At 48.3% G+C, this 14,426-nt stretch overlaps 1 protein-coding gene across 2 annotated transcripts in view; it reads right to left on the reverse strand.

The window, feature by feature from the left end:
* Positions 1-3,276: 3,276 nt before the first annotated feature.
* The window catches only part of TCF7L1 (transcription factor 7 like 1), a 151,380-nt gene continuing 140,230 nt past the window's right edge, over positions 3,277-14,426 (reverse strand). Inside the window, exons 5-12 of one of the 2 annotated variants that reach the window (XM_045978945.1) lie at positions 9,914-10,046; positions 8,818-8,920; positions 8,459-8,542; positions 7,600-7,743; positions 6,755-6,914; positions 6,568-6,675; positions 5,688-5,763; positions 3,277-4,658 (exon numbers count right to left, since the gene is read on the reverse strand). In XM_045978945.1, the coding sequence (XP_045834901.1) occupies positions 4,225-4,658; positions 5,688-5,763; positions 6,568-6,675; positions 6,755-6,914; positions 7,600-7,743; positions 8,459-8,542; positions 8,818-8,920; positions 9,914-10,046 (1,242 nt within the window). In that variant the 3' untranslated portion in view covers positions 3,277-4,224. Of the gene's footprint in view, positions 4,659-5,687; positions 5,764-6,567; positions 6,676-6,754; positions 6,915-7,599; positions 7,744-8,458; positions 8,543-8,817; positions 8,924-9,913; positions 10,047-14,426 lie in introns of both variants that reach the window. The other variant, XM_045978944.1, reaches the window with a different exon arrangement.

Raw genomic sequence — 14,426 nt, forward strand, 5'->3', positions numbered from 1 at the left:
TTATATGGAAATGCAAGAGACCTAGGATAACCAAAACAGGCTTGGAAAAGCGCAAAGTTGGAGGACACACCCTTGTCAAATTTTATTTTTTTTAACTTTTTTTTTCTTTTTCTAAAGTAAGCTCTATCCTCCATGTGGGTCTTGAACTCTCAACCCCGAGATCAAGAGTCACATGTTCTACTGACTGAGCAGGCTGGGTGCCCCAATACTCCCAACTTTAAATTTTATGACAAGTTACAGTAATTAGGACAGTGTGGTACTGGCTTAAAGACATATAGACGAACTGAATCAAATTCAAAGTCCAGAAATAAGCCTCTACACTGATGGTCAGCTGATTTTCAACATGGGTCCTAAGACAGTTCACTGGGGGAAAGAATAGTCTTTTCAACACATAGAATACTCTGGGACAGCTGTCTAATAAGCATACGAGGAAATGCTCAACTTCACTGATATTAGGTAAATACAAATCAAAATCACACTGAGATTCCGCTTCACACCTACTTCACACCTACCAGCTCAGCTATAATAAACAACGGACAAAACAAAAACACGTGTTGGTGAGGATGTGGAGAAATTGGACCCTCACACGTTGCTGGTTGAAATATAAAATGGTGCAGTTGCTACGCAAAACAGTTTGCTAATTCCTCAGAAAATTAAAACACAGAATTATCATATGACCCAGCATCTCCACTCCCAGGTGTATATCCCAAAGAATTGAGCACAAAGACTCAAACGTTATACTGACATGTGATACTCAAGGCAGTATTATTCACAATAGCCAAAAGGTAGAAACAACCCACGTATTCATTGAAAGATGAGTGGATAAACAAAATGTGGTTTATATACACAATGGATCGTTCAGTTATAAAAGGTAATGAAATTCTAACATATGCTGCAATGTAGATGAACTCTGAAAGCATTATGCTAAGTGAAATAAGCCAGATGCAAAAGGACAAATATTGTACGATTCCAGTTATATGAGGTACCCAGAATAGGCAAACACATAAATAGAAAGTGATCAGAGGTTCCTAAGGTCTGTGGGGAAGGGGGTATGGGGTGTTAATGTTTAACAGGTAGTTTGTGTTTGGATAATGAAATCATTCTGGAAATTGACAGTCGTTATGGTTGCATGATATGAATGTACTTAATACCACTAGATTGCCCATTTAAAAAGTTAAAATGGTGAATTTTATATCATACATTTTACCAATAAAAAAAGCTGTGTCTGAGTAGGGTAAAAAAAAAATCTGGCAAGTACTCATAGTGGGTTAAAGCCTCTGCCTTCGGCTCAGGTCATGATCCCGGGGTCCTGGGATCGAGCCCCGCGTCGGGCTCTCTGCTCAGCAGGGAGCCTGCTTCCTTCTCTCTCTGCCTGCCTGCCTCTCCGCCTACTTGTAATTTCTGTCTTTCAAATAAATAAATAAAATCTTTAAAAAAAAAAGGCAAGGGAAGACAGAAGTATTATATCAAGTCTTTTTAAAAAGATTTTATTTTTTATTATATATATATATATACATGTATATGTATATATATGTATACATATATACATACATACATATATGTATATATACATATATATATATATATACAGAGAGTGTATACTCACTCTGGCATATATATATATGCCAGAGAGTGAGTATACAAGCAGGGGGAGCGGCAGGCAGAGGGAGAAGCCGGCTCCTGGCTGAACAAGGAGCTGGGTGTGGGACTGGATCCCAGGACTCTGGGATCACACCTGAGCGCCAAAAGCAGACGCTTAACCCACTGAGCCACTCAGTGTTCCTTATCAAGTCTTTAAAAAAAAAAAAAAAAAAAAGGCATGAAATGCTAATCCATGCTAGAAAACGGACAGCCCTGGAGAACAGTGGGCTAAGGCAGGCACAAAAGGGCAGATGATTTGGATTCCACTTACACAGACTATTTGGAATAGGCCAATTCATGGAATGAGCAAGTGGATGAGCCCCACCAGGGGCAGAGGGAGTGGGGCTGAGGGGAACGATGACCCAGTAGTTATATAGATTCTGTTCAGGGAGATGAAGTTTTGGAAGTTGTGGTTGTGTGATACATTGTGAATGGAATGAGTGCCACTGACTTGTACATTTACAAATAGTTACAATGGCAAATTTATGTTACATATATTTTACCATCAAAAATAAAGGAGGGGTGCCTGGGTGGCTCAGTGGGTTGAGCATCTGACCCTTGGTTTTGGCTCAGGTCATGATCTCAGGGTCATGAGATGGAGCTCCGCATGGGGCTCTGCCCTGGGTGTGGAACCTGCTGAAGATTCTCTCTCCCTCTTCCTCTGCATGACCCTGCCTTCCTGTCCCTCTCTAAAAGTAAATAAATAAAGATAAATGAAGTACTGATACATGCTGTACCATGGGTGAACCTTGAAAATAGTAGGCTGAAAGAAGTCAGGGAGAAAGGACCATACGTAGGGCACCTGGCTGGCTCAGTCAGTAAAGCGTAGGACTACTGATCTCAGGGTAATGAGTTCAAGCCCCACGTTGGGCGGGGAACCTACTAAAAAGCAAAAACACCCACACACAAACACACACACACACTCAAGTACCATATGTTGTATCATCCCATTTATTATTATTTTTTAAGGTTTTATTTGTTTATTTATGTATTTGGGTTTTATTGAAGTGAGCTCTATACCCAGCAGGGGGCTTGGACTCACCAGAGATCAGGAGTCACATGCTCTTCCCACTGAGCCAGCCAGGCAGCCTCTATATGATCCCATTTAAATGATGCGTCCAGGATTGACAAATCCAGAGACAGAAAATAGATTAGTGGTTGCCTGGGACTACGGGGTAAAAGGGGAAGAAAGGGGGTTGAATTTTAAAGGGTCTGGGGCTCCTTTTTGAGGTGACGAAAACAGTAAAATTGACTGTGATGATGGATACACAACTCCATGAACTGTACACTTTCAACAGGTAAATTGCATGTTATGGGAATCATAGCTCAATAAGGAATTTCAATAAAAGGAATTTCAGTGCTAGGTATCATGCAAAACAACCAAAGGATGCCCCTTACATCTTGGCAATCATAAGAAGACAAAGACAAATTAAAGATTGCTCTCTTTTTGGACCTCAGTCACTGATACTGACTGGTCTCGGGACATTTGAGGCTGGAAGTTGGGTTGGATGTTTCGGTCAGGCATGTTTTCGTATTCTCCCCTCCAATCCCCTGCAAAAAGCAAGCACAGGACTTGCTATGAAGATGGGGGCTTGATTCAGCAAAAGGACTGAAACACTCAGAAAAGGTCTTGCAACTGCAATTTTATTTTCTTTTGTGAAAATAAACAACTGGAAGTTTAAATTGCTCCAAAAAACCCCATAAAAACAAAAAGAAATACACACAGAAGAAGCATGTGAGGTGATAGGGGGAGGGGGGAGGGCGTTTAGACCTTTGGCAGATTGTGCTAGCACTGACCCAGGGGACAAGAGCCAGGCCTTGGGGCCAGGTCCCATTTGCCGCTCTGGGACTGTGAGGGGAGGTCTTGACTGGTGAGGGGGTGGCACAGAGACTTCTTCACCGAGGAAGTGGCAGGCACCTTGAATCTCTTTCAACGTGGGGAAGAACCATTTCAGAGGACCTGTTTGCCCACCGAAAGCTGGAGGCTGTTGCGTTAGGGCCCACTGAGGGAAAGGGGACGCTGGTGGAGACAAAATCAGGCAAAGGTGGCTTCTCGCGTGATGACAGTCTTACACTGGGCAGAGGACGAAGATGAAGGCAGTTGAGCAAAGGAGAAAAACTTGGCGAGGTCAAAGGGAATGTCCAGGAATGGGATCTAGATGAAGAGGTAACAGGCCGTAAGTCCGGCCGTGGCCGACATGCGGACCGGGAAGGGGCGGAGGGCACGTGGAAGCGCCGAGAAGAGGGAGCAGGGCAGAAAGGGAAAGAGGTAGAGAGAAAGGGGTCTTCTGCCCAGGTCCATCCACCACTGCACATACAGGAAGAATAACACACTACTTTTCAGTTCTCTTTCTTTTAAAGATTTTTTTTTATAGTTTTGTTTTGTTTTTTAAAAAAGCCTTAAGGTCAGCTACTGGTTACATCTACAAAACGTAAAGTGCTGCTGTTACCAGTCACTTTACAGAACAGTCCAGAGTGGTCAAATATTGACCAATAAAGTTTCCTTTTTTTTTTTTTCTCCTTTCTTCTGAATCATTACTACTCGATGAGTCACTTGAAAGCCTGCATGAGTTAGGGGGCAGCTCAGTGGGCAGACTTGGTGACCAAGGAAAGAGGCTGGGCCTGGAGGACTGGAAGGGCCTGGTGGGCATGGAGCGCAGCCGGGAAGGACGGGGGAGAAGTCAGCAGAGCTGTGGGCAGGGACCCGAGGGGGAGGGGCCGGGAGAGGAGTGGGGGCTGGCTGCCCATCTGGCCAGAGGAGGTGGCTGTCGCCTTGGCTGACAGGAAGGCAGCCGAGTGTAAAGCCAGCTGGGCCCGGCTCTCAGGCTTGGTGGTGAGGGAGAGGGGCTGGGCTTGCTCCGAGTGGGTCGCCGCGGGGGCAGCCGGGGACGCCAAGGCTGCGGAGGGGGTGGCCGGGGAGTCCAGCATGCTGCCGTGGGAAGAGGCGGGGCTGTCACAGGACTTCTCAGGGGGCAGGTACTGGACACATGGCTTCTTGCTTTTGGAGGCCAGAGCACCTACAGGGACAAACCACAAGGAAGACTGAGCAGCTAGTACCACAGGTGAGGCCGAACGCCAAGATCGCCTACTGGGAGGGGGGGGGGGGGACCCGAAATCCAGGCTTTCAAGATGCGGAAACTGCGCTGAGGGACTCCTAGAGCGTCCAGATGGGGCAGTGCCAAAATGCCTATTCAGTATCCGATAGGAGGGGACATAACCCAGGCGATCATATCATTCCCTTCCCTGCCTAAATCTCAGCACTTTTGGACATGGATTTTCATTCGATTCACTTAAAAAATTCAGGTTTATGTGCTATCAGAATGGCAGGGTGCCTACTAAGTGGTGAAGGTATCCAGCGGACTTTACATACTGAAGTGTACTCCCGTGTAAGCAAATGTACAAACGACATCGATGGCAGAGAGAGAGGGAGGGAGAGAGAAGAGACAAGCAGCACTTCAGCTGGTCTCAGAAGTTCTATGCTTGTCCAGAGTGAGCAGGAGAGAAGAGGTCACCATGCTAGGTGGGATTCCAGGGTGAAAAAACGTGGTATGTAATTTTGGCACAAAGTACCCCAAAACCAAGCAAAGTATTTCTTTGGGTGTTCAACCACCAAATCTTGGAGGAATACCTACTTCCATTGGGTTCATGGACAGAGGGTATGTCCGTCTCTACTGTGCCCCTTCCTGAGGGAATTCCAAAGATAATTTCAGATACCATTCATTTTTGCCCGGTCCACTGATCCCAGAACCCTCGAGTAAGATGCAACCCAAGTGAGTTGAAAGGTGCAGAGGTTCTGAAGTGGGAAAGTGCTGGCATCAAATCCCGTCTCCACGATTTAACATGCAGAGTGACTGGGTCATCTCTAAAAAGGGAGTCATAGTAACATCCCCCTGAGTATGCAAGAGGCCCCCATGAGGCAGAGCCCCTGAGAATGGCAGCTGTGATGACACAGCGCTGTCGCCGAACCCTGCAGAGACCCTGGAACGAGGCACGGCCGGTGCCACCGTGACGGCGGTTCGAAGAGCCTGTGCCTTCCAACGACTCACCCTCTGCCTCTTGGACTTGCTGCTGGGACTGTGTCTGTGACAGCTGCTTTTCTCTCTTCCTCTTCTTTTTCTTACCCTGAAAGTTACGGCCAAAGAAAGGGTAACCAAGGGGCAGAATAACTGGCTTTTTAGGGGGACGCCCAGATAGCGGGGGAGATAGGACATGGCCCACACGCTCTTGGCCCTCCCTGGGTGAGGGAGCTGGGGGCAGAGGGGAGCCGCTCAGGTCACACAGCCACTGACACCTCTGAGGAGGCAGAATGAGCCTGTTTATTTTTCCATTTCCCTCCCTGGAACAGTGTGGTTCTTGATCTTTTCTGAGGAGACTCAGTCCCCACTGAAAATCTAAGACAGCTCAGAAGCCTCTCGCCAGAAATAAAAAGCGAATGAGAACAGACATACAAAATTTGGTCTAGTTTCAAAGAGTTATTAGAAATGCCAGCTGTGGGGCACCTGGGTGGCTCAGTGGGTTAAAGCCTCTGCCTTCGGCTCAGGTCATGATCCCGGGGTCCTGGAATCGAGCCCCGCATCAGGCTCTCTGCTCAGTGGGGAGCCTGCTTCCCCCCTCTCTCTGCCTACTTGTGATTTCTGTCAAATAAATAAATAAAATCTTAAAAAAAAAAAAAGAAATGCCAGCTGAGGTTCAGAGCCCTTGGCCAGCACCACCCCCACCACCAGAGCCTGCTTCAAATGAGAGCGCTACAAATTTACATCGGTCCTTAGGACGCCAAAGCCATGTCCTTGCTGATCTCCTGAGAATGAAAATGCCTAGAGACATACAGCCCCCTCCATGGCCTTAAGAGGCTTCTGTAAACAGAGTCCCTTCCTGTTGCCCGCGTGCGGTCGCGGACACCAGTCTCCGGGCCAAGGGGGCACTTACGTAGTTGTCCCGGGCTGACCAGGTCGGGTAGAGCTGGGAGTGAAGCTGCCGCTCCTTCCGGGCCAGTTCATAGTACTTGGCCTGTTCTTCCCGGGACAGGTTGTGCCACTGCGGAGAGGGGGTCACAAGTGACGGGAGGGACGAGTGCAGGGGACGCGGCGCAGCCCAGGGCGAGAGCGGACCTTACCTTTCTTCCCAGGATCTGGTTGATGGCCGCACTTTCTTTCAGGGTGCACTCGGCCACCACCTTGGCCCTCATCTCCTTCATATATAACATGAAGGCGTTCAGAGGCTTTTTCACGTGGGGTTTCTTTTCTTCCTCCTTTTTCACCGTGACTGGTGATTTCCTGGGAAGCCACAGAGCTGTCGGTCAGCATGTGTCAGGGCCCCCCAGCCCGCCGTCCCTGCCTTTCACAGAGGCTCAGAGCTGCCTGCCCTGGGGGTTGGGGGGGGTGGGCCCCCTCCACAAGGGGTCCCCAGCCTCGGAATGACCTCAGGCCCTATCTGTGAGGGGCCAGTTCCCTGAGGAAGGAGCAGAGGGTGGTGATGAGGAGCACCGGTCGCAGGTGATAGAGGAACGGGGGCAGGGCACTTTGGGCAGAAGCAAGAGGGGGGGTCTACTGCACCAGGGGGTGCTGACGTGGGCTTTCCCGCCGGCTTTACAGCTCTGTGGACAAAGCCCGGGCCTTGGTGACAGTCTCAGCCCTGCCACTGGTGGCCGTGTGGGCCAGAGAAAATCCTCCCTTCAGGGCTCCCACTTCCCTGTGTGTGGGGGAGGGGGAAGGACGCCAGAAGCGTTCTCAGGTTCTCCTTCAGCCTCTAAATCCTGTCAAGCTTTCCTGACTTCGAGCAAAGAAAGATGTGTCTCTGAGAGGATAGGAACACAGAGTCAAGGGAGCAACTGCCAAGAGAGAGGAGAATATGGCAGAGGGAGGCTGCCGGCTGCCCGCTCAACGCCACCAGGAGAGAAAAGCAAAGGGCATTAGTGCTCAGAGACTGGCCACGCCGGCAACCAGGCCGCCTGATACTCACGCGCTCACTGCCGGGCTGAGGCTGGGGGGCGCCGGCTCCTGCTTAACGATGGGGGAGACGATGGCGGGGTGGGGAATCCCTGAGGTGGGCAGACCGGGATGGGCCGGAGCAACCATGTGAGGAGAGAACCGACTGGAAACCAGGCTGTGTACCAGGTGGGAAACAAGGAACAACAGAGGGGCTCAGGGTGAATGCTTGTCACCCGGCAGAGGACATGGCGGCTGCCTGCCCTTACGGCGGAGCTGGGTAATACCTCTGCTGTGGCAGGCCGTCGAGCAATGGGAGCCCATTCATGGATCCCGACAGAACCAGGTTTGGCGAACACCCAATAAACCTCCCCTCCCCTACAGATGCACAGGGTTCCTTTATCTGATGCTGGAAGCGGGTAGCATGAAAAACTCCAAAGAAGGTGTAGTGGGCCAGAAGCTAGGGTGCACGGGGGTAACAAGGGCGTAGCCTGTGGGTTGCACTTCCTTGTCACAGACGTGCCCCTGTCACGTAGATCTGGCCCCTGAGACAGAAGCCCCCTTTCCTGTTCCCATTTCAGGAATAATGGATCTTCTCCCAGTCTCTGGCATCAGTGCCAAAGCCTAGCATGTGCGGGCACGTGGCGGGAAGCTAAGGGCTTTGAAATCTTCCCTCAGAGAGATGGGGAAAGAGTGAGCCAGTCTGTGGTCTCCATTCTGACCACAGGGCATGAGGAAGAGCCTTAGCAAAGAGGGGTGGGGAGAAAAGGTGAGCCCGTGCCTCTTAGTTAAGGGCCAAGAACAAGTTTTAATGGTCAGAAATGGCAAGGACACTCAGAGGACCATTCCCTGCAAGGCCAGTCCACGCTGCCAGCCCCAGTCCCAGGACTCACCTGGACATTGAGGCGTTCATGGCGAGGGCAGGGTAGGGGTGCCGGAAACCACCAGGAGGCAGGGAGTACATGGGCTGTCCTTGCCTGTAAGGGCCAGGAGCGAGGAAATCTGGTCAGCATATTGGCTACAGTGGGACTGTTGTGGACAGGGAAGGCCAGGGGCTGGGAAGGAAGCATGATAAAGGGCAAGAAGGAGGAAGTAAGAGTAAGAGCCATGGGCTTTGGGGAGAGAACCCCAATGTGAGGGTGTGGGGGTGCTGCATACAGACCCTTCCCCACCAGAGGACACTGCAGGTATAGAAGGCAGAGCACAGCACAAGGAAGGAAGGAGGGTAAGGAAGCCAGCGAAGTTTCCTTACTGTGGGACGAGCCAGCCGAGGGGATGGGGGATTTGTCCAACAGCTCCAGGAGACAGTGGGTAATATGGAGACAGCTCAGATGGGTGAGGGGGCCGGGGGATTCCTGCTTCAAAGAGATACATGTCAGTCTGTTCCCTGGCCCTACCAAAGCACCCGGAAATAACTCCAAACCGGAAGTCCCTTGCCCCACGTCCCCAGGCATGCTGGAGCTTGGAAGGCCTTTCAGTATCTTGGCCCTGTCACCTCCCAGTTCTGCTGGGGTCAAGGACATATCCAGGGAAGGCAGGACTAACACAGTTTCTCTCTGGCTACATGGGTCCCACCTCTGTCATCAGGCATAATTTCCAGGTTTTCACATAAGAGTCATCCAAGAAAGGGACTGGAAATCCTGGACTGAGAGACCCAAGATATTCCCCAGAGTCATCTGCTAACTAGTCTTCCTCTAGAAAACCTACCCCATTCACAGAGAAGTAAACTTTGGATGTCTTCTCCACATTTGTCCTCATTATCTGTAACTTACAGGAACTGTGATTTCTCTAAAGAGCGGTTCCAAAAATGCTTTGAGCCATGACCACTCTGGGGATTTGATGAAGCTACGTCTCCCTGGGATGGACAGTTCTGGTGAACAAGTTCAAAAATAAATAAATAAAAGCCAGCTCAACCTCAGCACTTTTTGCTGTACTCAGAAGTCGGGCTAGACTGGTTACTTTTGAAAATGTTCAGTATAAGGCAAAGGTCTTGGTTAAGGGAGGCACAGCCCACAGCTGGGCTAGACTTCAAGGTCAAAACAAAAGATTTACCCCCACTTCCAGCTCATGGCACCCTCAAAGTATTAAGAGATTCTCACTGTGGAGCTAGGCCTGTGCATGGCCTCATGGAATTCCCTTTTATCCTCACAATGCCTCTATGGTGTGAAAGGGACACGGGAAACACAGATGAAAAATCCGAAAAGGCTAACGTTAGGGGGCAAGGTTATGGGTTCCCGGGAGTTAGACATGTGACCTGAACTCAGGGCTGCCTGATTCCAGGGCCGTGAAGACAAGCCTGCCCCACTGGAGCCCTGCACGGGGGCCAGCCTGAGCACTGGGTGACTCACCTGTCTTTGGGTCGATCTCTGGGGAGAGGTGCGTGGGAGGGGAGCCGGGGGAGAAGTGGTCGTTGCTGTAGGTGATGAGGGGCGTCAACGGGTGCATGTGATGTGGGGGCTGAACAACAGGAACTTTATTAGACTGAAAGACAGAGAGAAAGACTAGGCACGGTTGCCTGGGAGACAGAGAGGCCAATCTGCTATTATTTACTGTGTTCAATACGTGCCGGGTATTTTCCACGCAACAGACCATCCAGCCCACGGATAGCCCCGGAGAAAAGAGCAGTCTACACAGCACCAAAAGAACCAACAGAGTTAGAGGACAGTGACTCCTACCCCTCAACATCCCCTCTTCAAAACAACAAACACTTGGTGTGTGCTGTGTGGTGCTAAATGCCCCAGGCCACTGAGTTAATAACTATGCTCTGTGCAATCTCTGAGCGGTTTAAAAAGTCCAACACACCCTTTCCAAACAGATTTCACAGACATAGTAGCTCACAAGTTCAGGTCTGAGACTGGGAACAGACCAATGGGGAATTGTTCTCGTCAGACCTCATGGAACCAGCTGTCATGTTCAGGCTTTACAGACACTATCCAAGAGCACTTAGAACAGGTCTCTCTGTAGCTCTTCAAACACTGCGAACCGAATGACCACACTTCCTTTAAAACACCAGCAAACGTAAGAAGGACCATTATTTTATAGAACTGGTAAGAAGGAAAAAAACACTGGCATGCCATTGACACCTCATGATTTCAGATATTAAAGTGGGAAAATCTGTGTGTTCTAGCATTGGTGAACTGGATTAAATTGTCTTAGTATCGTCTGACTTAACAATAAGGAGTTCTTTTTCTTAAGATTTTATTTACTTATCAGACAGAGACACAGAAAGAGAGGGAACACAAGCTGGGCGAGTGGGAGATGGAGAGGCAGGCTCCCCATGGAGTAGGGAGCCCGATGCAGGGCTCGATCCCAGGACCCTGGGACCATGACCTGAGCCAAAGGCAGACACTTAACGACTGAGCCACTCAGGCACCCCAACAATAAGGAGTTTTATTATAAAAAGAACTACAATTTTTTTAAAAAAGATTTTATCTATATGAGAGAGAGGGAGAGTTAATGCACAGGCAGGAGGGATGGGCAGAGGGAGAGGGAGAAGTTGACTCCTGGTTGAGCAGGGAGCCCAGCGAGGGACCCCATTCCAGAACCCTGAGAACATGACCTGAGCCGAAGGCAGCCATTTAACTGACTAAGCTGCCCAGGTGCCTCAAAAGAGCTACAGTTTACTGAACATCCCACTACAAGCATAGCGCTAGGCAATACATCTCATTATAACTTAGCAAAAAAAGTTATGGTTATCCCCATTTGAGGGATGAGAAAACTGAGCTCAGAAAGATTAAGTGGCTTAGCCCAGGTCATAGAACTAGTTAATGGTGAACTGGATTCGGATCAGCCCTTTACCGGTCTAACAAACCAGAGTGTTTTCTTGGGTACTATCTATGTGTGCCCAAGAACCCAATCAAAACATATCTGTCACAGAGAAAGAGCTGACATACAAATTTTTTCTTTGCATAATAAGGTAAGTGAGTTACAAGTGGAAAAGAGATTTGCTCTAAAGATATCTGCAAGATGGATAATGACTTGGAGGCAGCCCAAGGGCTAGAATTCTAAACTGCTGTCTTCCCATTTGAATTTTTTGTTTCATAGATTCTTGGAGCCCTTTTTTGTCACGGTGCCCATTTGGTCCTCATAATGCGAAATCCAATCTGTACGTCTACGCACCCATGCTGATGATATTCTTGCTCTATTTCCAGTAGGCTAAGCACAGACAAGAGGCAGGGTACTGGACAAGGTCCCCAACCAGGAGTCCAGGTCCCAGACCCCTGGATGGGAGGCAGAGATTTCAGACTGTTCATAACCATAACCACTAGGTGGCGCCAGCATATGACCAGGGACGCGGGAATGGCTTGGAAGAACTTCCTATCACCGCCCAACCACAGTGGGCTCCTTTGACATTGCCTACAAACTCTTCAATTATTTTCTTCTTATTTTTTCACCTCTTTTCTTACTGGCTTTTGAAGGCACCTCCATGTACATGAACATATAGCGCAAGTAAGAGTATAAAAATTATTTTGAGGTCAGATTTCTTGGAACCTTATGTATCTAAAATGATGCATTTCTGTTTCCTGGAAACAGCTTTGTCTAAAGGATGATTTTTAGTACAATAAAAGCAACAGAATTATTACTAAAGTGATAATAAATGATAAAAGAATTACACAGAATGATCACAACTTTTTTTAAAAGATTTTACGTATTTGTGTGAGAAAGAGAGAGTGAGTTGGGAGAGGAGCAGAGGAGAGGAAGAAGCAGGCTCTGGTGAATGCAGAGCCCAATGTGGGGCTCAATCTCACGACCCTGAGATCATGACCTGAGTCGAAATCACGAGTCAGGTCCTTAACCGACTGAGCCACCTAGAAGTCCCCAGAATGATTACAGTTTTTAAAAAATACATAAAACTCTGTTTTAAAAAAAAAAGACTAGTTGCTAAGGAGAGAAAAAAAAAAAAAAAGACTAGAAGCACACCAAAATGTAAACAGTAGGTATGTTTGAGGGGTGGAACTATGGGTGATTTTGTTTTTCTTGTTTCTATTTCTGTATTTCCCAGCTTTCATTATTATCTATATTTAAAAGTATATTTACGATGGATACAAAAGAAATACAAACTATTATAAAGCATTTTGAAAACACAATCAGGGGCACTTTGGTGGCTCAGTTGGTTAAGTGACCGACTCTTGGTTTTAGCTCAGGTCATGATCTCCTGGTGGTGGGACTAAGCTGCATGTCAGGCTCCATGCTCCGTGTGAGTCTGCTTGAAAGTCTTTCCCCCTCCCTCTCCTTCTCTTTCTGCTCTTGCCCTTGCTTGTGCTCTCTCTAAAATGTATAAATAAAATCTTGAAGAGAGAGAGAGAAAAAAGAAAACACAATCACACTAGCCTAACCCAGCCCCTACTCTCATTTTGGTATATCTCCATTCATTTCTACTGCTTATAGATACGGTTTTTTACTTACATCGAGTAACATCATTTACAGCCATCTTTAATTAAATTAACATTTTCCAGCTTTTTGAATTTAAAAATTTTTTTAAAAAAGATCTTATTTATTTGACAGAGAGAAAGAGAGAGCACACACACAAGTAGGGGGAGTGGGAGAGGGAGAAGCAGGCTTCCCACTGAGCAGGGAGCCAAACACAGGGCTTGATCCCAGGACCCTGGGATCATGATCTGAGCTGAGCCACCCAGGTGCCCCTCAGCTTTTTTTAGAAGATTTTTTATCTTTTATTTACTTGAGAGAGAGCAAGAGAGAGAGAGCACAGAGGGAGAGGGAGAAGCAGACACCCTACTGAGCAGAGCCCGACATGGGGCTCAACCCCAGGCCCCTGAGATCATGACCTGAGCCAAAGGCAGAGGCTTAACTGACTGAACCACCCAGGTGCCCCCATTTTTCAGCTTTACTGAGGTATAACTGACAAATAAAATTGTAATGTACTTGAAGTGTACAATGTGATTCTTTAATATATGTATCTATAGCCCCCTAAAAATACTTCATGCTATTATGAGATCCTGACTGCCCTCGTGCTGTTGAGTCTGGCCTCATCAGAAGCTGACACACAGCACTGAATAGGTAGCAAAGTACAAGGCAGGGGAAGTGTGAGTTATATGAAAAAGTGTATGTATCCTCACTTAAATGCTCTGTGAGTTATTCTTGGTTCCCATTAGGTGGCATCATTGTCTAGAAAATGGACTGGGAGGTGGTGGGTTCACAGAAAGAGAGAGGAGGGTAAACTCTTCCTAGGTCAGTCTGGGAAGAGGCAGCCTCTGGGATGGATAATCGAGAACTGCTGTCTTTGGAGCTGACCCAGGGTAGGCCCTCCCTGGTGGCTACCATTCCAGTAAGTTTCTGTCTTTCCTCTCCTCAGCTGCCCTCTGGAGCAAAATGTCTACAGCACACGCAGGCCAAGGGTAGGAAGGCTGGGAACTATTCTACCCCTCTCAGCGGAAAACCCCAGAACAACGTGCACAGGTGACACACAGGGTTCGCTCGGCACCGCAGCCGAGTTCAGATCTATCCAGAGAGCATCTCAGAGCCATGTCAGGCCTGAATCCTTCCGCAGTCAATGCAGACCCAACCTTTTTCCAGTTCAAGTGCTTCTCAAATGACTTAGTCTGTTTCTAGAGTTGGTCCAAGTGAAAGTTCTTCTTTAAATTCCTTGTCCTCGAGGAAGCAATGCCTCGTCTCCTACCATCCAGGACTTATATTCAAGGTCAAAGTAAAGCTAGCACCACACAATTCCAACACGGACGGAGAAGTCGCCTCTCCACAAGGCCCCTCTCCTCCAGCTGCTCCTCTAAGGAACTTGCTGGAAGCCTCCACAGAGCCTCCTGGCTCCAGTGGTCAAGCACTATTCTCTTTTCTTCCCGATCCTGATTTCAGAGAGCAGAAGGGTAAGGTTTTGTGGATCAGGCA

The sequence above is a fragment of the Meles meles genome, chromosome 15, assembly GCF_922984935.1.
Source record: "Meles meles chromosome 15, mMelMel3.1 paternal haplotype, whole genome shotgun sequence".
NCBI lineage: Eukaryota > Metazoa > Chordata > Mammalia > Carnivora > Mustelidae > Meles > Meles meles.